Source organism: Oculina patagonica, chromosome 4, assembly GCF_052425735.1.
Source record: "Oculina patagonica isolate OP01 chromosome 4, crgOcupat, whole genome shotgun sequence".
NCBI lineage: Eukaryota > Metazoa > Cnidaria > Anthozoa > Scleractinia > Oculinidae > Oculina > Oculina patagonica.
Window position 1 is genome coordinate 61,062,315 of NC_135761.1, and position 27,596 is coordinate 61,089,910.

A 27,596-nucleotide genomic window follows, 5' to 3' on the forward strand; every position below is an offset into this window, starting at 1 on the left:
CAGATGATCTTATGCTTAAGAGAATATCAAAAATACCATTTAAAGACCGTCCGTGGGGAACAACAGGGGTACAAGCTTTAATCGCTAGTAAAAGAAAAATCGGATTGGGTATAAAAAAAAGAAGCCAAAAAACGGAAAACGGCGTTGAGTAAAAATGATTGGTCTCAACAATTAGCCGATGAGTTACATAAACCAATCAGACGAAAATTTAAAACTAGAAGAGTAATATCAAATGGAATTGACGAGATATGGTCTGCTGATTTAGTTTTTATGGATAAACTTTCAAAATGGAATAAAGGTTATAAATATCTATTGACTATAATTGACGTATTCAGTAAATTCGCTTGGGCTATACAATTGAAAGATAAGAAAGGTGCATCAATAACTAGCGCTTTCAACAATATTATCATTAATGACAAGCGTAAACCTGAATATCTCTGGGTTGATAAGGGATCTGAATTTTATAACAAAACATTCAAGGAATGGCTAAAGCAGAATGATATCAAGATGTATTCCACTTTTAATGAAGGTAAAGCTGTTGTTATTGAGAGATTTAATAGAACTTTGAAAAATAAAATGTACAAACAGTTTACTATTCAAGGTAACACACAGTATCTTGAAATGCTACCCATACTGGTAAAAGAATACAATAATACAAAACACAGTTCAATAAAGATGACACCAACAGAAGCTTCAAAGGAAAAGAATCAAGGAATTGTATATCTTAACCTATACGGTGATATGGAGCCATTATCAGCAAAACCCAAATTTAAGGTTGGTGATAAGGTCCGAATATCTAAATATAAACGAAAGGTGTTCGACAAAGGCTATACTCCTAATTGGTCAGAAGAGATATTCATCGTTGATAAGATCCAATACACTAATCCAATAACTTATAAATTAAAAGATTTGAATAATGAAGAAATACAAGGTAGCTTTTACGAGTCCGAACTATTGAAAGCAAAACAAGAAGTATTTCGTATTGATAAAGTAATTCGGCGGAACTATAAGAAGAAACAAGCTTTAGTGAAGTGGAAAGGTTATAGTGATGAATTTAATAGTTGGATACCAATCAAGGATTTACAACATATTTAAACAATTTTTAATTTTATTTATGGAGTATATGTTAAGAGTGCCTTAAAATCAATTATCAAGTATTACACATGCAAATAAAAATATTAAGTATAATATTTTTATAAATCAGTATTTGATTACAAAAAATATTTTAGGACATACATTCATTTTAAAAAAACATTGAATTTATCAACAACTAATTTTTCATCCAATTGATCTTCATTATAAAAAAAGGTATCAATATTTATAATACTACAGCCGTTATCAAAAAGCATTTCGACAATATCTAAATTAAACAAATTTGATATTACGTAATTAGTATCTTTATAATTATCAAAATATGCTTCAATATAATCAGCCCATGGGTTAGCACCACCATCCATAACAACTACACTCTTTGGCTGATGGAACTGTAAATTATATAATGTATATATATAAGTATGGATTTAGAAACAGAAACAGAAAAAAAGGAGAGATGGCGAAAATGTATTTTTCACACAACACTAGCTGAAATAAGAGAAAGAGAACAGATTTATAAAGAATATTACGAGCTAATGGAACGTATTAAGAAGCGAGAAAAAGAGGATGAAGAAAGAGATGAAAAAGAAGGTTGAAAAAAACGGAAAATTCAGTAATGAAATCAAAGCAAGTTTAAACGCACTATAAAAGAGATATAAAAAATAATGTATAATAAATATTATAATGACATCAAATTACATCAAAGAAAAATTCGTTGAGATGATGAATATCATAGAAAAACATTGCATTAAAGACAATACACTTTTCTTACAATTAAGTGAAAAGGAACAATCAAATAGATTAGTTAACATTTGTACTGATCTCGGTATTATATCAAATATGATCCTACATAAAAACATGTTCAAAAATCTGATAAAAATACAAAAATATTATATTGAAAATGTAATATAAGACGTTCATTTTAAACGCACTAGAATCCAACTTGATAAAAGGAATAATTAAACGCACTAAGATGCAAGATTTTTAAAAAATAGTATAAGAAGTTTTTTTTATTTTGAACCTAGGGTTGAGTTAGGCTTGGTTTTACAGGCTTGTGTCAGTTGTTAAGATAAGGAGCAAATATAATATTTTATTATATTTGATCATAAGTTTCATGCATTTTATAAATAAAATACTATGAAACGCCCCGCTCAGTATAAAAAAAGTTTGAAAAAGAGTATAAGAAGTTTTTTTTATTTTGAACCTAGGGTTGAGTTAGGGTTGGTTTTTCAGGCTTGTGTCAGTTGTTAAGATAAGGAGCAAATATAATATTTTATTATATTTGATCACAAGTTTCATGCATTTTATAAATAAAATACTATGAAACGCCCCGCTTGTAATCCAGCGCAAAAATTCAGTTTTAGATCAAGCGCAAAAATTCAGCACTGGAAGTAGTATGTACTAAATCTCTGTGGCAAAAATTTTTGCCTCAGAGTGTAGTACATTACTACTGTTGTACGACAGGCGACGGCAGCACTCTGTTCAGTCATGGCTGGTAAAGGACAGGACAAAACAACACAGACGGGTTGTAAGAAACTGGCGAAAAGACGTGAAAAGGCGGACGAAAAATCTGCTTGCTATGAGCGGACTGCCAAACGCACACTTCATTCAGCACGAAGAAAGCGCGCGAACAGAGTGGAAATCAGATCGAGAGCGAGGCAGCACTTATAGCCGAGGCTAATGTATGCTTCACACATACATTAGAGCGGTTTTCACTTGATCGACACTTGAGTGTCGAAAATAGAGCGGTTTTCACTTGAGTGTCGAAAGTAAATTGCGTTTGCTTTGGTTTTGCATTACTACGCTCAGTGATTGGCTTTAAAATCTCGCACTTTCTCAGCCAATCAGAACTTAAACCAAAACCAATCGTGACTTGCTCGCGCACGTTTTCCCGCGCTTCGTGCCAGCTACATGTATTTGCTTCGAGTTTTGATTGGTTCACTTTATTGTCTGTGTCCTTTGTGATTGGCCGGAGTAATTACTTTGGTTTTGGTTTTGCATTACTACGCTTTGTGATTGGTTTAAAAATCTCGCGCCACTTTCTTGACCAATTATCAGAAGTAAAACCAAAACCAATCATGACTCGCACACGCACGTTTTCGCGCGCTTCGTGCCAGCGACATGTATTTGCTTCGAGTTTTGATTGGCTAACTAGATTGTCTGTGTCCTTTAATTTGTGATTGGCCAGGGGGATTACTTTGGTTTTGGTTTTACTACACTCAATTGAAAACTGCTCTAACTTAGATGCCAATCAAAGCTTGACACCAATTGATTGACTGTTGAAAACTTGTTCATCCATCCACAATCTCCCGCGCCAGGCATAGTCGCACCAGTTTTTATCAATTGTAGCTAGTACTTTTTGTAATTAATTAATATTCCTGTAAAGCGCTATTGATCAGTGTATGTAAATAGCGGAAACAAAAATAGACGAAAATAGTGTTCGGTTGCAAAAGTTCTCTTTATCCCGCGCGGGAGGCGCAGCAGACTATAAATGACTGGTACGCTAGACTCCGGATCGAGTAGTCCGGGTTCGACCCTTGGCAGGCTTCATTGGTTATGTTCTTGGGCAAGACACTTTACTCTCACAGTGCCTCACATAGGCCTTTCTCGATTATGCTAGTAAAACTGGCATTTAATGCTACTAGAAATTCTCGCAAAAAGCCAAAAAAATGCTAAAATAATGCCTGATTTCCTTTAAAAATGCCACTTGAATTCCAAAAATGCCTTGTTTTATTTCAAACAAAACGTAAAAACTCTCACATTATATGCTCATATCAACAACAGGTGATACCTAATAATTGTTTGTTTATAAAAAAAAAAAATAAAAAAAATATATAAAAAAATTCTTATTTTTTTTTTTTAAATAAAAAAATAAAAAAACACACACACACAAGTAACACAACGCACAAACAGTCGAAACAGACAGAAAACAATCAAATTGTGTAATCAAAATTGTGAAACTTTAGGATTATTTATCCTTTTGAGTTCTGAGTGCTGAAAATCTGGATCACAGTCATGAAAAATGACAGAAAATGCTAGCAATTCTTTTTTGAAGAAAAAACGAAAAAAAAGCTCGTTTTCCCAAAAAATGTCGAAAAAAATGCTAGCATAATCGAGAAAGGCCTAGCCTCACATCCACCCAGGTGTATAAATGGGCAGCGGCGACTGGGAAAAAAGAAATACTCCTTCCGTCCTGATGGGCCACTAGGCCACCAAGCCTAAGACTTAACGAAAATGGGTCCATTGAGGGGAAGTTGTTTTGACTTGGTTCCCTCTCTACTAGCCTGCGCCCCAGCCGGACGTGTCACAAAACCTCGGTAAAGTCCGTTGACTATACCAGGGTTATACCACTGCCGGAGACCTGAGTTTTGCAAAAGCCTTTTGCGAAACTCGGGTACAAAACACTGATCGCAGCGGTGTGTGATAATTGACGGCTGTAGTCAAATAAAAAAAAAACTCCACACAATTGAAAACAGGCTCACGCCAAGGAACTAAGAAAGACGCCCTGCATGGCCGGGTTTTACTGATAGCTGAGAATTGGAATTTGCTACTGTAATTGGTCAAAATTTTAACCGTCAGCAGGAACTCCTGTCATCAGCTGAGAGATTCCGCGTTTCTTATAAATGGCTAAGATCTGAAATCGCGGATTTTTTTTAGCGGAGCGGGACGGCTGTACACAGGCTATGACATCTGCAAAATTAAATAATAGCTGAGAAATCGCCGAGAACTTACCGGTGACTGAGATTGCAGATAACACCCGTAAGGGACGGACCATTATTTTCTTGGAGGGAGGGGATGAAAACATTTTTTTTTTCAATATTTTTCATCCCCCCCCCCCCCCCCACTCCAAAAAAAATAATGGTCAGTCCCTAAGAAACTTCAGCAGACTGCAGCGTTTTTAAAACCGCGTGACATTGGGCCCTGATGTCGGAGAGAACTGGGTCGGAAGTCCCAAGAGTCTGTGCAAGCGTCAGACATCATCGATTCCAACATGGCGCCGGTTGCCGAACAGAAGAAAGAGAAAGAAACAACTACAGACAAGAAAGAAGAGACAAAATCTAAAGATGAGACCAAAAAGGAAGAAGAACCAGAACTGGTAAATGCCTTCTTTTGGTCTTGTTCCAGTGTTTCTGTAGCTATTTCAAGGAATAACGAAGGAATCTAGACCTTGCCGTGACTCATCAACTTTTTGCATGTGACAGCGGCAACTTTTTACTGTTCTAGCTAAGGATAATTGTTTTGTGACTTTTTCAGAGTGAAGAGGACAGGCAATTGCAAGAGGAGTTGACAATGCTCGTAGAAAGATTGTCGGTAGGTAGCCATGAAATACAAAATACATGTTTCAATTCATTGAATCTTTATTGATCGATCACGTTGTACCGAAGTAAAAAGGAAGATAAAAGAAAAAAACTTTTCTGTTTAAATATCAGAATGTAGTGTTTTAATGAATTCTCAGAACTTAAATTTGAAGTGAATACAGGTCTCTTAATGGCACTTTTGTCGTTTCTTTGATCTTGCATATTGAAAAGATATCTGATATTTTACTTTTCACTTCCATTGAAAAATTGTTTCAAGTGAAAAACACATTTTATATGGCCAAAAGGATAAAGTTAAACAACGTTACCACCTTACATGTAAACATGTTAGCAGATTCAGCTTTTGTTACTCTACATATAGTTTGTAGTAAGAAACAATCAATGATCAAGAACATAATTTAAAGAAACCAAGCACAACTGAATTTCATGCATGTACTGTATGTGAATTAATTTATCTATTTTTTATACACTAGGAGTCTAATGTATCGTTACACAAGCCAGCACTGGAAGCCTTGAGATCACAAATCAGAGCTAGTACAAGTTCAATGACATCAGTTCCAAAACCTTTGAAATACCTCAGACCTCACTTCTCAACACTGAAAGAGATTTACGACAAGTGGGGAGAGGGTGAAAATAAGGTACTTCTTTTCAGGGCTTTTTATTTTACATATCCTCTATTATGTTGAAGTCTCCTGATTAGTCAGTCCCCATTTTCAGGCAAAAAAATTAACAAGTGAGAATCTTCCAAATTTTTTTTCTTGTTTACCGAAAAAGTAGAACTTTTTATTCTGAAGGATCTTGTTGACGCATCCAGTGTACCCATCAGCAGGGATGCAAATAACAGTCGGACATTGGCCGACCAAAATTTGCTCATGTCCGAGGAAATCCCAAGTGTGGTCGGACATAATGTCCAGACAATTTTTTGATCAAAAATCATTTTACAGCAGCAATGAATAAAAACATGTCCGACTGCAATTTTGTTTGTCCGACCAAGATGGTGTCTTAGTAGGACATATGTCCTTTCAAGTGAAAAAAATATATATATTTACAGCCCTTCATCAGTCATAATTTTATTTTTTTATATACTGTAGACATAGATCGACTTTAAATTACCCTGTAATAGATTGGCATCCCATCCAGGGGAAGCTGTAAATAATATACCATGCATCATCCTAGTCACTGCATGCTACATGCACATGTAAAGGGGCTGAAGATCAGCTTTGCTAGTGATTTTAACTTACCGGTACATTCATGACCTTTTCAAACTTCTGTGGATTTGAAGAGACTTAACATTTTTGCATGTACAAATATTCATACACATGCACTTTCCTTCATTATTTTCAGAGATTCTTAGCAGACATTATCTCAGTTCTTGGCATGACAATCAGTGATGGACGCGAGTGTCTGAAATTCAGAATGCTGGGATCCAAAGAAGACCTAGAATCATGGGGTCATGAATATGTTAGGTGAGTGTGAAAATGATATTAGGCAGCTTAAGCACAGCGACTTTTGAGTCACGAATAGTCATCCAAAGTCAAATGTGCTAAGTATGCTTTGGCATGTTGTTTTGAAATGCTAAATACAAGTCAGAGCTTTTCAACCAAATAGTGACACTCACAGAAGTGTGTCACAAACAAGAGCATCAACTTTCAGTTACCATGGCTACACCTTAACTCATCTGTAATTTGTATTTTTTTGATAATATGCTTTATGCATGGTAATGTCGTATGCTCAAAATTTACCACCAAGCCTTGTTTAAACAGATTATTTTCAACCTTCTGCCATCTTCATGCAGTTTTCATGTGGGAATTCTTTTCAACTTTTTGAATTCGTTTATAATGATTAGTGTGCATCGGACTCCAGATCGATCAGTCTGGTTTCAAGCCCTGGGTTCACTGTGTTGTGTTCCTGGGCAGTATGGGCTACTTGGCTAGAGGCTTCCCTTCAAATTAAAGCAAGGCTTGGTGGTGAAACTAGTCAGTTTCCAGTAAGTCTGACAAAAACATACATAAGTGCTGCAGTATTATGTACTTGTACGGGATGATTCCGGCCCTATCCCCCACCCGGGGGCAAGGAACTAAGCAAGCACGAGAAATCAATGTTTCGCATGGGGATTACATGTACAGACTAGTACACTAGTAAATAATAAAGATGGTAAATTTTAAGCTCGGTAATAAATAATAAAGATAAGATGTTCTACATGACACGAGCATGGGACAAAGAAAAATTCTGAGTCCCCGATGATAAAAAACCTTATGTTGTTTCGATTCCCGTCGGGGACTCAGAATTTTTCTTTGTCCCATGCTCGTGTCATGTAGAACATCTTATCTTTATTAGACTAGTACACTGTACAATATTTAAATTTTTTTTATATTGTTGCCATGTGCAATTTTCATATAATCCACAGACACTTGGCAGAGGAAATCCGTGGAGAGTACAGCGACAGATCAGACAAAGGCGATGGAGTGGAAGACTTGGTGTCCCTTGCCAAAGAAATTCTCCCATACAACATGCAGCATAATGCAGAAACTGAGGCCTGTGACTTGCTGATGGAGATTGAACGCCTTGAGTTACTGGAACAGTATGTCGACAAAAACAGCTTTCAAAGAGTGTGTCTTTATCTTACAAGGTCAGTGGCATGGTTGTCAATACCAACTTGTAGTTTAGTGTTTTTTGGGGGGCGGGGAAGGGGGGGGGGAATATACAGGAGTTTATACAGAGTCTGGAATTCTTTAAAAAGTGTGCATGAAAATCTGCAAACTAGTTTCCTAGACCTGAAAAATGTATGGAAATGAAGAAAAAGTCTGGAGAAGATGGAAAAAAATCAGGTCAAAATTTATATAAAGTTTGTATCAGCAAACAATTCATTTTTAGAATCTCGTAAACTCTCTCCACCCTACCCTCTGACACTACTACCATGTGTTACATTTGCAGTACATCATGGTTACATGTACATTTTCGCTACTGCTTTTAGGGGTGTACAATTCAAGTAAATGTAATTTGACTCTTCGCCTTTGGTTTGGAAAAGGAGTTAATTGCAAAGGCGTACAATTTGTACAGTAGAATCCTGATACCTTGAGCTTCCAGAGGAAACGAAAATTGCTTCAAGAAATTGGGAGTTTCAAGAAATCGGGGGGGGGGGGGGGGGGGGGCAGGGGTGGCATCTGTTCCTTATGTGTGTGGAGAATAAAAATCCTTATGTTGTTTTGAGTTTGTTCTCCAAATGTTTTTTCGTAAATCGTGATTCCACAGACCCAAAAATACAACAGGGTGTTTCAAGAAACAGAGGGGTTAAGAAATCAGAATTCTACTGCAAAATAGTTAGCCATTGTTTGGTCTTGTAGAGGGCAGCACAAGGTCGAGTGGTGAAAAGGTTTCTATTCATTAAAATCCGAATTGTCTTTCACATTTATCTTTGAACAGCTGTGTGAGTTATGTTCCTGAACCAGAAGACAGCACATTGTTGAAAACTGCACTGAACATTTTTAGAAAGTTTGATCATCAGCCAGAAGCCATGAAGCTGGCGATTCATTTAAATGATGTCGACCTCATTAAGGACATATTTGTATCTTGCACTGGAAGGTACAGTGAAGCCAAGACAATAATCTTAGCTTATTAACGGAGTTGGAGGGCTGGATGGGAATATACTTGACCGGTGGACATTGTGTACCTGTAGACTGAATGCAGCAAGATGCAAAATACTGGTGGCCAAACGTTTTCCTGTCTGGCCTGACTTAACTCAATCAGCAAGGCGTTTTATCATACTGTATTTTCTTAATTTTTGTTTACAAAATCCCTTGTGCGTCTTGTCCCTGGAGTTACATCGGCGAGACAAAAAGATCGTTTAGCACACGGCAAAAAGAACATATCAGGAAAACTAAACAATGCGCTAAAGGCTCCAATGTAGAAAAACATGCCTGGACTCTTGATCACGCCATCGACTTTGAAAACGTGGAGATAATTGACAAGGGCAACAATCGCATTAGAAAGACACTTGAATAGTGGCACACGGCAAAAACGGTCGAGGCCGACAACAATTCGTGCCCTCTGCCAGGACAATATAACATTCTTTTAAACAAACAGTAATTTATACACTTTAGCATTCCTTTTAACATTCTTTTACACATACTTTTAACTTTTTAATTTATGCAATTCGCTAGTCATATTCAAATTTTTAGGTCCATTTTATCACTTCATTTTTATCCGTCGAAGACAGCAGTCTGGCTGTCGAAAGCTAATAATTTTTAAAATATTTTACCAGAGAACGCTTTTTATCTTCTTACAATGAATCCTGGTATCGGATCTTCAATATTTCTATGTATTTTCTTGATTACCCTAAATGCCAGGCCCATCAGGCTAAGTTTGAAATAAATGCCAGGGACAAGCAGTAACCACAAAGTTTTCTTACTGTGTTACATTGTATGATTTTGTAATCTTATTTCAAATCGGTATTTTGTTTGGATACTGGTAAATGGTAAAACAGATTGCCGTCTAGATTTTATTCTTTTTTAATTTTAAGAATTTTACGACTTTTTTCCACTTCCTTAGTAATTAATGATGGAACTTGATACACATGTATGAATCATTCCTTTAGTAATCTTACAGAGTTTTTTTTTTTTTTGTCTTTTGACAGTGATGAGAAAAAATTAATACAGAAACAGATGGCTTTCATGTTGGCCAGACAACAAATCTATCTGGAGCTCGACGAAAACATGGATGAATATGATGAGCTAGTAGAGATCATGTCCAACGCACATCTCAACAACAACTTCCTAAGTCTAGCCAGAGAGGTTAGTTGTTCTTCTGGAACGTCTTAAGTTGAAACGTAAAAAACTAATAGCAATATCTCGTTTTTTGTCCAAAGAACCCTTCCACCTCTGTCAGGGTTTTTTTTCTCGTTGGGTATCCTCAAGCTCCTGTTCCTTGGAATAAAATATAGAATTATCTATCGAAGGTTCCTAATTTGTTAAGTACACCATACAGTCAAGTACATGAAGTAAACTATACTACATGAAGTTCAACATCTACTACAGGACACCTCCTGTAGGTGGACACTACATAAGCAGTCACACAATTATGGTCCCAGCCACAAACACTACCTTTTTAACCTTAGCCTATGTACACAGCAGGCTATTTTTTGGTAAAGTGCTAAATATTGCAACTGAGTGCTTTAGCAGTCATGTTGGATTGGTAAGATTGAGAAAACCAGTAGTGAAAAATAAAGGTGGAATAGGGGGGTGGTAGTGAGAATGACACACTGGCAAACCAGTTCAACCCAGTGCTGGAAATTACTGTCGGTCATCTGACATTTTCCGATCAAATATGCCAAAATGTCCGGCCAATTTTGCAATAAATTATGTTCGGACATGATGTCCCAGAACTTACGTGACTGTGTCTTGGAAAATTCAATGTGTTTGATTTAAAATGCGAATTGATGTCCGACCAATTTTCTAATATGTCCGTTCAAAATAAAAGTTTGGAATGACACATGTCCTATTAAGTAAAAAAATGATTTCCAGCACTGCAACCTCCCCTCTCTAACCCCGCCCACAGCACAAAACATATTCGCCAAGCAATCTTTCATAAGTGGACACCCCTCCTTGTACTATTCAGGGTATTGGTTTAAATTACACATGACTGTGGCCAAATTCAACATGTTTTGTACAGTACCAGTTGTTAAAAAATTATATGTTTTTCCTTAGTTGGATATCATGGAGCCTAAAGTTCCTGAAGATATTTATAAAACACATCTTGAGAACAAAGGTATGCATGCACTTAATTTTATGCTTCATTGTAAAACAGTACTGTATCTTGCCAAGAATGTTTCTTGTTAAGCAGCCTAGAAAAGAAACCGAAGGAGATAATAAACAACAAACTGTAGTTAACACAAAAGCCTCCATTTGGCTCCAAAAATGTGCGCTGATATTTGTCCGCAGACATTATCTGTTCCTTGATGATCACAGTTTTCCTTGAGCTTTGCTCTTGGAAACTGTTCGCTTCTCAGAACAGATTATGTCTGCGGACAAATATTAGTGCCTATTTTGCGCCAAATGGAGGCTATTGTTTACCGGTATTATTTTATACAATATTTTATACCACGCAATAGAAAATACAGCCAATCAGAATACAGGAAAGCCGTTGTATATTCGACGGTATTCAACCCAACCTTCCCATTGTGCGCTGCGATCTTATTCTAGATGAAATTTAGTAAGCGTATTTTCTATGGCATGGTATAAAATAGTTACACAACACTTTCTCGTGGTATACTATGGAATATCCCACTTGTCACTTGTATTTTCTTCGTATGTACACACTCGCCTAAAGGCTCGTGTGTATACCGAGAAAATACAAGTGACTCGTGGGATATTCCATGGTATACCACTCGAAAGCGTTGCATAACTAGTATGTAGATCACAGATTTTAGTTTGACTGTAGTATGTGCACTTTAATATATGTACATGTAGTGTTGAAATACTAATTGTTTCTTTAATATCTAGGAGTTTCTAGTGGTGTTGCTTTGGATTCTGCAAGACAAAATTTAGCCTCTTCATTTGTGAATTCTTTTGTAAATGCTGCGTTTGGTGCTGATAAACTGTTAACAGAGGATGGTAACAAGTGGATTTACAAGAACAAGGAACACGGTATGAACTTGGAGAGGTTTAAAGAGTTAATGAATATAAATGCTTTAACAAGTGATCAACTTCTTTAGGTTTTGTTTGTTTGAAACCAGCCAAGTTCTTTTAGACAGATCAGCAAATAAGTTGTAGGAATAATTAAAGGATTGAGGGCAACAATACTGTAATTTGTATCTGCATCTTAGGCTAGTGTTTGCATTTTTTTAGAACAGAAATGCAACAAACTAAATGTTTTTATCCTTAAAATGGATTTTTTTATTATAATTTATTTTTGAGTTACATGTTATTTAAAAGGAAGTGCTGAGATTTTTAATGCCACAACTTGTCAAAAGTAGGGGGTATTAGCACTTAATCCATCAATAATTTTATTATGTACACATGTACTGCCAGTCAGATGCACACTCCATACATTGTAAACATGAGATGTTTTTTAGCAAACAAAAGCTCAAACATTCCTGCTATTCTCATTGTCAATTTTAATTGCATTTCCTGTTTTGTTTAGGTATGATGAGCACGACAGCCTCCCTTGGGCTCATTTTGTTGTGGGATGTTGATGCTGGACTCACGCAGATTGATAAATATTTATATTCCACTGAAGACTACATCAAGGTACTGTCAGCAGCATTAGCATCTCATCTTATTAGAGCTATCTCTCTACTCTATTCAGTATTGCCTTCCTTGGGAAGCTTATTTTTTACAAGAAGATAAAAAGCGTTCTCTGGTAAAACATTTTAAAAAATATTAGCTTTCGACAGCCAGACTGCTGTCTTCGACGGATAAATTTTTTTTTTTTTATCCGTCAAAGACAGCAGTCTGGCTGTCGAAAGCTAATAATTTTTATAATATTTTACCAGAGAACGCTTTTTATCTTCTTACAACGAATCCTGGTATCGGATCTTCAATATTTTTATTTTTAACAGTTAAGCCAGTGAGCAACTTGAGTTGTAAAACTTTGTTATTTCCTTCTACGTGTTTCATGTGACTAGTGCACACTTCTTCAGGGAGTTTAACAATACAGCCAAGTATACCTGTATAATAAACACAGTCTACACTTCGCCAAAAAACACCTACGAATTTGCGCATACAAACCATTTAGTAGTGTGTCTAGGAAACAGGCGGAAGTTTTGACAATATTTTAAGTGTGACATATCTATTTGGGGCCCACAGTTTTAGCTACACACTGCAAGTAGCGGTAGTTTGCAGAAGTACTGGTAACCGACTCAACTTTAAAAAAAAAAAAAAAAAATAAGGGTTAGACTAGTGATAAAGTCAGTGTCAGAAAAGTCCATAGAAAAGTTAATAGTATAACTACTTACAATCAGGAGCATTAGAATTTTTAGAAACTTCCTGTTGTGATCAATGTGTATCATTTGTATGGACTCTGGTTCCAGCTCTGACTCTGTTCCTAGAGTAAACCAGCAGGGCCGTAACTGGCAAAAAGCAAGACAAGGCACTAGCCTTGTCTACATTTTAACCTAAAGTTAAAAACAAAATGTGTTTTGTTGGGAAAATAATCCCAAGTTGAACAAAATTGATTTATCTCAAGAAATACCTTATGAAAAAATTAATGTCGAAGAAAGAGGTTCAGAGCTTCTAGAATTCAAAATTCTCTGGAAAGCATGCCCCCAGAATCCCCAAACAAGATCTTGTGTTGTCATCTTGTGTCCTGTTTATACCTCATCTTGTACAAGTTGCTACCTTTAGGTTACTAGACTTCATGTGGTGTGTAATAGAGTGTCCTTAATGTTGTTTGTAGGCTGGCGCCTTGCTGGCTTGTGGTATTGTTAATTCTGGAGTGAGGAATGAATGTGACCCAGCCCTTGCTTTGCTGTCTGATTATGTTCTACACAACAACAATATCATGAGGCTTGGGTCTGTAGTGGGGTAAGTGGAGAATTTCTAAACCTAGCAGGTAATATTTTACAATTATTCCATAAGCATACTTACTTACTTAGGCCCATCGCTCCAGGTGGAGCATAGGCCATTGACAACAGCTCACCAGCGAGCACGACCTTGGGCTTTCCGCACAACATCTTGCCAAGCGAAACCCATTAACTTTAGCTCTGCTTCCGTGTCGCGACGCCAGCTGTTTTTGGGGCGACCTCTCCTTCTCTTCCCCTGGGGGTTCCAAGTCAAGGACTGGGGCGTGATGTTGCTTGGTTCTTTCCACAGGGTATGGCCAATCTAGCCCCATTTTCTCTTTAGAATCTGCCTGCAAATTGGTTCTTGATCTCCTCGCTGCCACAGCTCCTCGTTGCGAATTTTCTCAGGCCACCAAATGTTAAAGATACGTCTCAGGCAACTGTTTATGAATGTTTGGATCTTCTGCTTATGGAATGTACGTGGAGACGCACATTCCATAAGCATGCATTGGATATTTGTTTTATTAAAAACACCCAAAGAATTGCAATAATTATTTGAGCTCCCCAGCTGTTCTCGCCAACACATAGACTTGTCATATTTAGGGTCCATGGTATATGAGCTCATACATGTATACATTGGCCTGTAAACCAATCAAAACTCAGTTATTGCAATATACTTACTTAAATAGGTTAATTTTTTTTTTAAATAGAAGTACCTAAGTCCATAAGTAGACAAATATCGTCACTTACATGTAGTCAGTATTGAGAAAGGCCTCCACATTATTAATTATTTGATATCTCAATCTGATAAAACAGGTCTTCTCTTTGTGCTGACCTATGACGTTAGCCAGTTTTGTGCATTTATTTTTATAAATTAGGAAAAAGAATTTGGACTACTCTTGTTGATTTTTGGGAGGTTTTCTTTAGTTTATTAGTTTATGATACTGTTAGTAGTTTTTTAGTTTTTGTCATAAGGAATAATGTTTAGTGATGAAATGCACTTTGTATCCAGGCTTGGTCTTGCTTATGCTGGCTCCAACAGACAAGATGTGTTGTCTCTAATTCTTCCTGTTCTGGGTGACCCAAAGTCAAACTTAGAGGTGAGATTCTTGATTCTTGAACTTTGACAGGTCTATTAAGGACATTATTTTAGTAAAAGATTTTAGTATTGAAAACGAGAAGAGGTAGTGAAAGATTGAAGTCTGGTTGGGCAGTGACCAGCAGGTTTCCACATAAAAAAAAAAACAAACAAGAATATATTGATCAGTTGGCAGAGAATGGAGACTATTGAGTTCATAACAAAGAATGGTGGGGGAAAGCGAGTTGCTAGGCTCTGATGTAAGGTTTAACAACTAACTATGGCCTGATGTGGAATTTAAAAAAAAAAAACAGCTTGTCTTTTTGTTATTCAACTAGTAGAGTATTAGTTCAAAGTAGACAAACAAACTGAGGAATGGTGAATGGTTAATTCAAGACTTAATTCAAGACCTTGCAAGAGGGCGAGACAGCTAATACATATGATTTCTGCAAGCAAGAGACTTCATTAGCATGGCAAAAGAAATCATGACTGAGCCTTGATTTCTTTTACGAGGCTAAGAAACTGTAGGAATCCCAAGCAATTCAAGACTGAGACCAGTAAAATTTGGCTAATATTCTGCGATATGGGTATTTTTTTTTTTTTGGAAGAACCTTTCACAACCCCTGAATTGTAAACTAGCAACAGATTTGTAGCACTTACCAATGAAAACAACTTGTTTTGCAGGTGATCGGAATGGCAAGCATTGCCTGTGGTTTGGTTGCCATAGGAACATGTAACGGTGAAGTGACATCAACCATACTTCAAACAATGATGGAACGTTCTGAGACGGAAGTCAAGGAAACAAATGCTCGTAACTTAGCTTTGGGACTTGGTCTGACATTCTTAGGTAAGATCTGTTTCTTACTCACCCTATCAGCAAGCCAGACACTTTTTTAACTTTGCAAAAGTAATTGAGACTGAGAAGGTCTACGCCAAACTGTAAGAAAGTTTTTGATTGGATAAGTGTCTATCATATGCATAACATAAGAAGGGTACTTGTTTTAATTTTTTAGGGAAACAAGAAGCAGCAGAAGCTACTCTAGAGGCTTTGAAAGTTGTTCCAGAACCTCTTGGAAAGTGGGCTTCGATCTTAGTTGAAATCTGTGCATATGCTGGTAAGGAAAAATTAGATGTAGCTCTGAATTGTTTTTGCTTTGTCAGTTGTGAGCGGTCAGCACAAGCTGAATGAAGCTGTGGTTGTGTTGTGTTCTGGGGCAAAACACTTTACTCTTGCAGTGCCTCTCCCCACCCAGGAGTTAATGGGTTTTGCAAATTATTTTTAGAGCAAAGTGCATGGGAGAGGGGACTGTTTGAGGAGTAGCATCCCATCCAGAAGGAATAAGTAATGCTCCTGGTCGCTTCATTCCGTATCTTATAAAGACCCAAGTTGTGTAACAATAGTTAATCCAGCTTATATCAAGAATACAGTCAGCTCTCTCTTAACGGGACCCTTAAAGACGGACACTTCCATAAGATGGACACCTGGTGTTGGTACCGTCCCTGCGGTTTTTCAGTCATTTACTGTAACTAAACTCCCTATTAGATGGACACCTCTCTAAGACGGACAGTTGGAGCCGATCCCAAAAGTGTCCGTTTTAGAGAGAGAGTTGACTGTACATCTAAAACTAAAATTTGCATAGATCTAATAAACTAATAAAACTACTTCTAAAACTACCCAACCCAGGAACATTGACATTCCAGAGAGGCTTCAAATTTCTTAAATCACACTTCTCCATCCAGAGATGAATAATACCATTGTACAAATAATTCTTGGTTTCAATTGATTTAGATTGTCATTTTTCTCATAACAGGAACTGGAAACGTCCTTAAAATTCAGGAAATGCTGCACATCTGCAGTGAACATTTTGAGCAGAAAGATGATGAAGAGAAAGACAAAGATTCCAAAGACAAAGATTCTAAGGACAAAGACAAGGACAAGAAAGAAGCTGAGAAGTCAGATGACGGCAGTCACCAGGGCGTGGCTGTACTGGGGATCGCTTTAATTGCCATGGGCGAGGAGATTGGTGCTCAGATGGCACTCAGATCGTGCAATCATCTGGTATGTTCCAGTTATTCATAATGAACATTTACAACACTTCAAAAAGGGTACTTGCCCCTTGCAAAACTATTTGAGGTGTTAAAGGATGAATCTGCCCAGATTGAGGAGATGTATCATATTCATTATCTTTGGTTTTGGTATTATAGTTTGATTTCATGTTTTGAGCCTCAGTCAGAGGGTGAAATCCTAAAGTGTGAAGAACTCCATTCAAATGGAAGCTACCGTATTTACTTGAATAAGCGCCGCGGCGCTTATTAAATTTTTCGCGCCTCAAGTGCGGCGCTTATTCGAGGGCGGCGCTTATTTGAGGGCGGCGCTTATTTAAAATTTGGACACCAACGGCGAATCTTATCTTTTTACAGTAATTGAAAATAGCGTCTTTTGATTGTCAGTATTCGTCTTTTGCTGAATAGAGACGTGGCGCTAGCTGTCTTGGAAAAGTTCGCGGCCATTACAACATTTACTGCACTACGTATTGTAAGAATGTTGGATAGAAAACTAATGAACGAGCGGTAAAACAGTCATTTCGAACTGCAAAACATCGCTTTTGATAGAAGGAATGTCCAAGTTTGTTTTAGAGTTGCTTTGTAGTGCTGTTTGAAGTTAAAATGAATACTTCGGCGCTTATTCGAGTAAATACGGTATTTCAATCAGGGTTCGTATAGGTCATGGAAAACCTGGAAAGTCATGGAATCTTAGAATTTCATTTTCCAGGTCTGGAAAGTCATGGAAAATGGTATTGATTGTACAGAATAAAATAATTACCGGTAGGCAGGTTATTTTTGAGGAAATGGGTAATAATCTACCTGAAATATAAATTAAGGTAATTTTTTAAAGTGCTACTATGACCAAAATTTTTGTTTTTCTTTTCGTCTTTTTCTAAAGTCAATTTGTTCAATAAGTCTATATATAACTAGCGCGCTAGAATTTAGAACGTTGCGAGCAATATAAGCCTTGAAATAGCTTGCCGAAAATCGTGGAAAACCCGTCCGCCATTACTCGGACGTCTAAAGTGAGCCAGCGACTGTACTGAAAAGCGGATTTACGCATGAGTTGGTCCGTGACGTCATATGCGCATCGTCGCTTCGAGCTTCGAGTGTTCCAAGAGAGAATATACTAAGAATTACAGGGTTATAAAAGATATTTCTTCGACAAATTCTTCGTCTAGTTTGCCCGGTGGCGAAACCCAAGAGAGCCGCAACGAAGAGATGTTGCAATTTAGCGGTATCGTTTCTTATAATGAGAATTTAAAGCCATTTGACGTCGGTCTAAAGGGCAAAGTTTGTATGCAAATACTTTATTCGATCGATGAGGTTTTGGCGCTGTATGCCTACAACGAAGCTGCCGTCTTCTTGTCCAATCGAAGAAGCCTTGAAGAACGAAGAGGAACGGCGATTCATGGACTACATTCGTTTGAATACATGGTATGATGAGAACGACATTGAATAGTTAGGATAAAATGTCTGCAATGTTTGAATTAATAGAGCTCTCTGCATATATATACATGTAGGTTGCTTTTGCCGTTTGCGAAGGATTGAAATGATCTTTACTGTTGTTTTCATTCTTGTAATCTATCATACACGCCATGGGCATAAAATCTATCTCAGCTGTTTATTCCGAAAAAAGCTTTATAAACATGAAATAATGTAAAATTTATACAGAAAAATTAAAGTCAACAAGATGGTGCAGGTGATCAAGGGATTTAGCTCCTTGAGTTTTATACAGTTTTACCTTCCTTGACTACAATACAGGTAATAAACCTTTTTAAAACTAAGTGTTTTAATGGGTAATAACACTTCAGACATCCAGCTTCAGCCAGCATTCAGTATTCCTGTTTCTTAAAATAAGAAAACCATTTGAATGCTGTATAGAGTCCTTCACTCTATTTTACTGATTATGTTATGAAACTGTCCCACAAGTAGCAGCAAAACTGGGTAGGAGTAGTTTTTCTTATTCATTTCACCCATTTGTTTTCCTCTTGGCCCCGTGATTTTTTGATGATAAAAATAACTGAAACAATATATGCACAACATGGGAACAAGTAAAATAATATTAAGGGTATAAAGTTTTAAGTTCATAAACAGGAACACCTGGACCTCAAACAAACACTGGGACCTTGATCAAATGTTTCCAGTTTTGAACCGGCATTTAAATGAAACCTGCGTTGAGTCTGGGTCTGGCATCTACTCAAGAAAATATTTTTTTATGGTATCATATGCAATATGACAGTGGCTCTTTCTAGAGAATATCACTGGCAGTACATTGTGCATCTGCAGTATGTGTATGTAATTGAGAGTTCAATTTTGGGACTAATCTTGTGTCAACTTAACATGACTGTAAACAAGCCAGCTCCGTATACCACCCTAAATAAATTGCTCCCTTGATGCAAAAAGGCAAAGTCTGCATGCAAGCCTGCTTGCCCATCAGGCCAAAGTATATCTTAGTTTAAGTAGGATTAAGCAACCTGGATGAGATGGAAGTACAATTGCATCACAGGTTTAACCTCCCCACTCCCCCCACAAACATGTAATGACACTGGTCTGGGCTCACACCTGAACAGCTTGATTAAGAGTCTTGCGCACTGACCATTAGGTCACCGCACCTAAATCAAAACAACTACCCCATTGCTATGCAACATTTTTTTTATAGTACAGGTTTGACTGTATTTGTTGTCGGCTTCGCAGTTCGTGTATACTCTTTAAATAAATACATATATAATGGTTGCAAGGGTCCTGTGTTACCTCAAAATTGCCCCCTTGTTACAAAAAGGCAAGGTCTGCATGCAAGTCTAGTTGCCCACCAAGCAACTAGACTTGCATGCCCTCGTCACACCATCAATTTGCCAGTTCCCATTCTACACTTGGAGAGGAGGCAACATGAGAGTAGTCTTGCCCAAGAACAGAGCACAATGACATTCACATGATTTATTGTTGGCTACTACATTCTCAACTTATGAACAAAAAGAGCATGCCAAAAATAAATATATTGCAAACTTAAAATAAAGAGTAGCTAGGATTTCAACAGTGCTCCTCTCTCCTCCGCAGAGGTCTCTTTCGTGTTTCGGGCTGGGAAATAGGGAGAGGAACGGGGAGAGGCGAAAAGTAAGCGCGTGGAGCCTGGAGAGAATCGAAACGAAAGCGCGCGGGGTTCATTTTTCGTGTTTTCGCCTTCCTCCCCCCCCCGTGTTTTTTCGCCTTCCCCCACGAAAGAGGCCTCTGCGGAGGAGAGAGACAGTGCTCTGTCGCACACAGCATGACTGATTGGCACAGGTCATAATTATAGCTCATGGCCCCTGTTGTACTTAAATATAATAAAGATATACTGAGTAAAATCCGGAAAGCATTTATGTCTCTGAAACAGGCTAACACTGTTCTATCCTGAGATTACTTCTCAAAAAATGTTAATGAATATAAGTGCACAATGAAGTACAGTCCTACTGTAGTGTTTTATATTGCATGGCAGAAATAAACAAGTGACCAACACTGAAGACGTGCTGGTGAGTTTATTAAGACTACAGTGTATACAGAGGACTACAATGGAAACATTTTCAGTACATTTAATCAGTAATTTACAGATATATATTGCTAAGCTTTGCGTCCTCTGTATGTACTTTCACATAAATTATCTGCATAATGTATCGCCTCGTGCGAATTTATGTAAGTTTATTTGTACAATAGAGGATATAATTCAGGAACATACAGGCCGATTTGCCCAAAAATTACCTTTTTGACATGAAGTATTTACAATAAATTTAAAAATGACTATTCTAGAACACGAGAGCTTGAGCAACAGAAGTAAATTACGCCACTCACCCAATGTTTTGCTTCTAAAAAGGAGCAAATACAGTAAACTCACTGTAGATAATTCGAAGCGTTCTATTCTATTCACTTCCCTTGGATAGTTGAAGAATTTAACCTCACAATGGTTGCAGGGAAAAATATCTATAAAGCATTTCCAAGAGTACAAGTTTCCCTCAAAGTTATCAGACGATCTATTATTCATCTTGCGTGGTTCGGGCGAGTTAAGATGTCACGAAATTTCGCCTCTTGAAATGTTTTTTGCCACTATGTTGTGCAAAAGTGACCTGGAGATGCCTTGAAGTATGTTTAAAAAACATTTGCGCAGTAGATACAGGGCGCGATCCATTGGACCAAATTTTTCGGAAATTCCGGTACAAAATCAAATGGAACAGAAAGTTTCCGGAAACTCGTTTCGAAAATTTTGGTCAACTTCTGGAGGTTGTCCTCAAATTCCGGAAAATCGGAATTCTCGGAAAATCCTGTTCCATTCGCCAATTTATGCTCGGGCCCAGTTTTTCCCAACCCGGAAATCGACAAAATTCGACATGGCGGTCATTCCAGCTGCTCGACACTGATCAGTGTTCGTCTTGTCTTCTTGCGGCAGACAGCTTATAAACTGCGTTATTGGAACACGTGTGCTTAGCAAGGTTTGGTAAGCAGTTCGAAAATACGTGCACACCACGTATAATTGTCTTAAACGAATGCGATAAGAGCACATCTTGTGCATCCAAATGTTTCCGTAGATGTCATAAAAGCAGACGTATGTGTTTCCAGTGTAAACTTTTCGCATTCTTTACGTTTAAAAAAGCGTGGAGCTACGTTTTTGAGGTAAGTGAAAGGATAGATGGCTTCAGAATTTATCAAGAGGGAGTAATATCTTCAGTTTTCTTTACTGTTTGCGGGAATGGAACTAGCCTGGCCGATTCAAGTGGAAAATACCGTTCCATTTGACAGATGAAAATTTCGAAAATTCAAACCGAAAATTTTGGTCCAATGGATCGCGCCCACAGCTTCTACATCACTACAGATTAAAAAGAAAACCAATGTTTTTCCAGATCGGTCACTCCAGCCTTCGAAGAAGCCATTTTGTTGATGCGCATATGACGTCAGCATGCTCTCGCCCCAACTAGTTCCAGATCTCTTTTTGGTCCTCGGACATTTTTGAATCTAGTAATGGCGGCAAGCCAAAGCCGAAGTTTACGCGTGAAATAAGTGGTCTTCCAATTCGAATTTGAACTTAAAATTTGGCAAGGTTACTATTTAATGTAAGTACTTTCAAAAACCGAAGAGAAAAGGGAAGGTAAAATTTTGATCATAGTACCACTTTAAATTTTCATTTAATGACCAAATTTAGGTCATGGAAAACTTTGAAAAACATGGAAAAAGGCATAGAAAAAATGGAATTTCAAAAGCTCAAAAGAGTACAAACCTGGTCAATAAACAAGTTCTTTCATGTGGTGCTATTCATGTCCAAGTGAACATTTAAGGACATTTAGTTGCGTTATGAAATGTACACAATACAGAGGTTTTGTCAACATCACAAGATTGACTAAAGTATGTGACTGTGTGTTTGTTGTATTTCAGCTGCAGTATGGTGAACCTGTGATACGCCGTGCAGTCCCTCTAGCTCTAGCTATCCTATCAGCCTCTAATCCTCAATTGAGTATTATCGACACTCTCAGTAAGCTGTCTCATGACAATGATGCTGAGGTTTCACACAACTCCATCTTTGCCATGGGGATTGTCGGAGCAGGTCAGTCGGACTAACATGCTTGGCTCACTCCTTGCAGCACACTTGTTGCCTTATCTATTACTCCTATGACTTCATCTTGCAGGGTTCTGTTATATTTTTATTCCAGGGAGCACCAAACAACCTTAGTCCTATTTACCAGCCACAATTGTGCAGTTTTTTTTATGTACTCAACAAATCATGAAAGTTGTTACACCTGCTTTCAGCATTACTTGCATAGCTATCTTTCTACATCCATCTTTTGACATCGTCTGTCTGAAATGAGCCAATCAAAACCGATGCATACCAGTGTTGGTTAAATGGAAATGAGCTCACAAGTTCAGATGGTCATGCTATTGGGCTGTGATTGGCAGATTTCGATCTGTCTTGTTTGTTTAGCACGTCGAAAGATGGCCGTTGATAGAAAGCTCCTATGCACGTAACACTGAAAGTGGGTGTAATAATTGCAAAAGACATTTCAAGCGAGCTGTTTTCTTTGTTTATGTGAACACTCCGTTCTGCTAGCTAAATAGAAGTGTGAAAATTATTCTTTTGTCTATTGTCTCATACAGGCACCAACAATGCAAGGCTAGGTGGAATGCTTCGACAACTGGCCATGTACTACCACAAGGATGCAAACAACTTGTTTATGGTGCGACTTGCTCAGGTAATGTTTGAAAGAAGAACAAAATTAGCACTCCAAAATTTCAGCACTTTAAGAATACATCATGTTGTGTAGCTTTATTTGACAAAAACTGCTGACTCGGCTAATTCTCAGGATTGAATTCCTCTCTATTAAAGTAAATGGTTTTCTGAAGATCTTTATGATTTGAACAGAGGATTTTCTTTCAGAGGGTTTTGTCTTTTCATTTCAGAGGATTTTGTCTGAAGTCACCTTGAATAATTTATTATTAGTTGTTGAGCAAACAATGATCAAACATGGTATATTAATTTGATCAAACATTTTATTTAAAAAAAACTAAAATTGTAACTGCAAAATCAGGTCTAGCTCTGTTTAGTATCCTTTCTAATGACTGATGCTCTTGTGGGTTGAACACACAATCTTTGAAAGATTACATGACAAACTCAAAGCGCATCAGAAGCTTAATGACATAATGGCCAAAAATGTGAATTGAAAGCAGACAAATATCCCAAATTCTAAAGCGCCCCTCCCCACCCCCAACTCTGCCATCCTTAAAATAGGTGGCAACTAGGAGGCATTTTGGCAATTAATCTTGGTTAACATTCTCCTTGTTGCCATTAAACCCTTAGGAATATTTCTATTTCTATAATTATATTTTATACCAGTATACTAGCAAATGGGAGGCGCGGTGGCCTAATGGTTAGCACGGTCGACCCGAGTCGAACGGCCCGGGTCGGGCCTGGCCGGGGCGCTGCGTTATGTTCTTAGGCAAGACACTTTACTCTCACAGTGCCTCTCTCCACCCAGGTGTATAAATGGGTACTGGCGAATTACTGTGGGGGTAACCCTGCGATGGACTAGCATCCCATCCAGGGGGGAGAGACCCTAGTCGCAATGCTACAGAACCGGGAAGCTCCGGCTGATGAGCCTCATGGCTCGGACACAGACTTTACTTATACTAGCAAATGATGTTGTTTTCAATAAGTAATAATCAGACTAATTTTCATGATTTTCCTTTGTTGGTGCATTTAGGGATTAGTTCATCTTGGTAAGGGCACACTAACTCTTGGTCCGTATCACTGTGATCGCTCACTGATGATGCCTGTAGCAGTTGGTGGCCTGTTATCTGTTCTTGTCTCATTTTTGGATGTAAAGAATGGTAGGTTTGGTTATTAATTTGTTTCATTGGGATGGGAGAACTTTCGCCTAGTGGCCAACTGGTTTGGTCAGAGGTATTCATAAAATATTTGGCAACTGTTGTCCAAGTTATCACAATGATTTTAATCCTTTTTCTGATATATGAGATCAATATAAATTTGTTTCCAGGTTTAACTCACATTCAAGGCTGTGCTCTAAGAAAAATTACAAGGAGCCCAAAGGTTCCAAACTATGAGATCCAGGGTGCCCAGCATAAAGCTTATATGAAAGAAATTAAGATTATCTGGTCGCCCAAAGACAAAAGTTAGTCGCCTGAGGCACCCGGGCACCCTTAGAGCACAGCCCTGACATTTGGCTTAAGGTTACAATTATATATCTAATCGATTTTGGACTGTTTAATACAATCTCTCCCATGGATTCATTTGTTGTAAGGCTATTTCTTGGTCTGGATTTGAAAGGGAAATTCATTTTCATGTGGAAAGTCTCGACAGTTTATTGTATGGGTGGTGAATGGTCCTTCAAAATATGCGTGTGGCAAAATTTTAGCCAAATTTCAGGGGTCTCGTCATCTGGTGTTTATCTTTGACGACTTCTTGGAATCTCAATTTGTTTTGCAAGGCTAAAAAGGTCTCAGGCTCGCAGAAAAGATATCAGTCTCACCGTCTTGCAATTACTATTGTGTATTGTAGCAGCTTAGAAATTGGCATTTAATTTTGATCTCTACTAATAAACTCATTCCTGTTCATTCCTCTTTTTTTCAGTAATTCTTGGTAAATCACACTATGTTCTGTTTAATCTGGTTTCTGCCATGCAACCAAGAATGTTGGTCACGTTCGACACGGACCTGCGCCCATTGCCTGTCTCTGTGAGAGTTGGCCAGGTGAGTAGCATGGTGGAATAAACTCTTTCAGCAGTTGCGATTCCAAGACGTTTGTTTATTGTTGTTCTGTGTGCTCACTTTGTTTGTAAAGTATGCTTCTCTTTACCGCTATTCGAAGATTGTTGTTGTAAAGCCCACAAAAATACAAAAAATACATCCGATTATAATCTTCCCCCCCCCCCCTAGATTTAAGCCCCCCTCTGCCGGATGACAGTACTGAAAAGGGCTAAAAGTTGTTTAATTATACATTTTTAGGGTCACCACTCGATCAACACTCTTGTGGCTCCCGGATATAAGCCACTCTATTGATAAGCCCACCCAAAACATCATACGAAGTTGTCTTCGCCCAGGGCTTATAACCAGAATTTTCCCTTACCCTGGCGTGTTCACCACTCATTCTTGGCAACACTGGTAGAGGGATAAGATCCTTTCCTTTAGGAATGTGATGCGATTTTTTCCCTTCCCTTTTTGTTGCAGGCAGTTGATGTGGTGGGTCAAGCAGGAAAGCCAAAGACAATAACAGGATTTCAGACTCATACCACACCAGTGTTGCTTGCATATGGAGAAAGAGCAGAGCTAGCCACAGAAGAATGTATCCTTTGTTTATAGTAATGTTTTGCCAAAACAAACCTTATAATTATTTTGCCTGTAATTCTAGTGTGTAAGTCACATGCCATTGTGGGAGGCATGGTGGCCTAATGGTTAGCGGTGGGCTGGACTCTGGATCAATCGGTCGGAGTTCAAGCCCTGGAAGCACTGCGTTGGGTTCTTGGGCAAGACATTTTACTCTCATTGTGCCTCTCTCCACCCAGGTGTATAAATGGGTATACTGGCAAATTTACTGCCGAGTGTAACCCTGCGGTGGACTAGCATCCCATCCAGGGGGAAGTAGAAATACTCCTAGACGCTTTATGCTACTGAAACCAAAATCAGCTCTGGCCTGATGGGCCATTAGGCTTGAATGCAGACTTAACGTAAGTCACATGCTGTGAGAGGTATGCTGGCCTAATGGCAGACTCCAGTGCTCAAGCCCTTGCCAGGGTCATTGCATTGTATTTTTGGCCAAGAGCCTTAACTCTCACAATGCCTTCTGTGGATAAAGATCTTCGTAACAAAACAAAACAAAAAACCTTTTTGAATTCAAAAAGCAGTTCGAGACAGGAACATTACTGATGTGTTGGACGGACATTGCAGATGCTACGCTTGCACAACATGATAATGTAACTAATTTAAGTAATCTTGTAATCATTTTTAACTTATTATAATTTTAATCTATCGATATATCTATTTTTATAATATTAGTATTTTTATATTTTATATCTATTTATCTATTTATATAATATTAGTGTTTTTATATTTTATATCTATTTACATAATATTAGTAATTTTTATATTTTATATTTGTAATATTTATTTTAGTGTCCCCAATTAGCTCTTTAGCTAAATATTATTGACACTTGAATAAAGTTAGTATGTATGTATGTATGTCTGCCTCTCTCCACCCTGGTGTATGGATGTATGTATTATTGATGGATGGATGGATGGATGGATTATGCCAAGGGTAACCCTGTCATGGTCCAGCATCCTACCAAGGGGAGATATTACGCCTTCAGTTTTCCATGAAAAACCTTTCAATCCCAGATTGTGAGATTAACGTGAAGAATTTTTTTAATTAATACGCATTCCTGAAAATCTTACCTGCCTTAGATAAAATGTGTATTAGCCATGTTGAATGTGGTACATGTATCTTTTCTTTTATCCAAGGCATACCATACATTATTTTTGTTGTGTAAATGGGCCTTGAAATGCAATCAAAAATAATCCGCTTTGGGTCAAATTATTATCAACTCTTTTCTTGGTTTTTAGAAGTGTGACAAACGTTAACTCTTGTGTTTGACATATTGCTTCCAATTAATTTATATCCTTTCCATCCACAAGGCAGTAGATAGAAGGCTTCTTCTACATAGAAGAATTCTGCGAAATGCAAAAAGGGCAGCTTAGAGAACTTGTTAGTTAGACACAGTGATGATATTTTTCTTAACAGCTACTGAACAGATATTTCTCTTGCACCAATAATGGAGGGTTTTGTTATCTTGAAAAAGAACCCAGACTATGAGAAGACAGAGAGTTGAGATGCCCAAATAACGACAAGTCTGTAAATAAACTGCAGCTCTGGCGCCACAAACAGAAGAATACAACAGTCGCTTTGCTGTGCTGCAGGTCATTTCACGAGCCAAACTTACTGTAGACCACTCTGAGACCTGTTCAAGAAACAACAGTGTAATTGAAATTTAAAAAAAAAAATTTCTTTCCAAAATAAAATTTTACTGTTTTCTGTGCTGCT

General features: G+C 37.8%; 1 protein-coding gene across 1 annotated transcript; it reads left to right on the forward strand.

Moving 5' to 3' along the window:
- Window positions 1-5,035: 5,035 nt before the first annotated feature.
- LOC144650981 (26S proteasome non-ATPase regulatory subunit 2-like) lies at window positions 5,036-27,591 on the forward strand. Its single transcript, XM_078510831.1, has 21 exons — window positions 5,036-5,188; window positions 5,347-5,403; window positions 5,882-6,046; window positions 6,753-6,874; window positions 7,816-8,037; window positions 8,832-8,990; window positions 10,042-10,198; window positions 11,111-11,171; window positions 11,906-12,049; window positions 12,546-12,652; window positions 13,800-13,927; window positions 14,918-15,005; window positions 15,668-15,830; window positions 15,997-16,098; window positions 16,795-17,042; window positions 22,427-22,595; window positions 23,144-23,238; window positions 24,247-24,373; window positions 25,134-25,252; window positions 25,730-25,844; window positions 27,308-27,591. Exons 1-21 carry the CDS (start codon window positions 5,084-5,086, stop codon window positions 27,382-27,384), a joined length of 2,730 nt encoding a protein of 909 aa, XP_078366957.1. The 5' UTR covers window positions 5,036-5,083; the 3' UTR covers window positions 27,385-27,591.
- The last annotated feature ends 5 nt before the right edge of the window (window positions 27,592-27,596 follow it).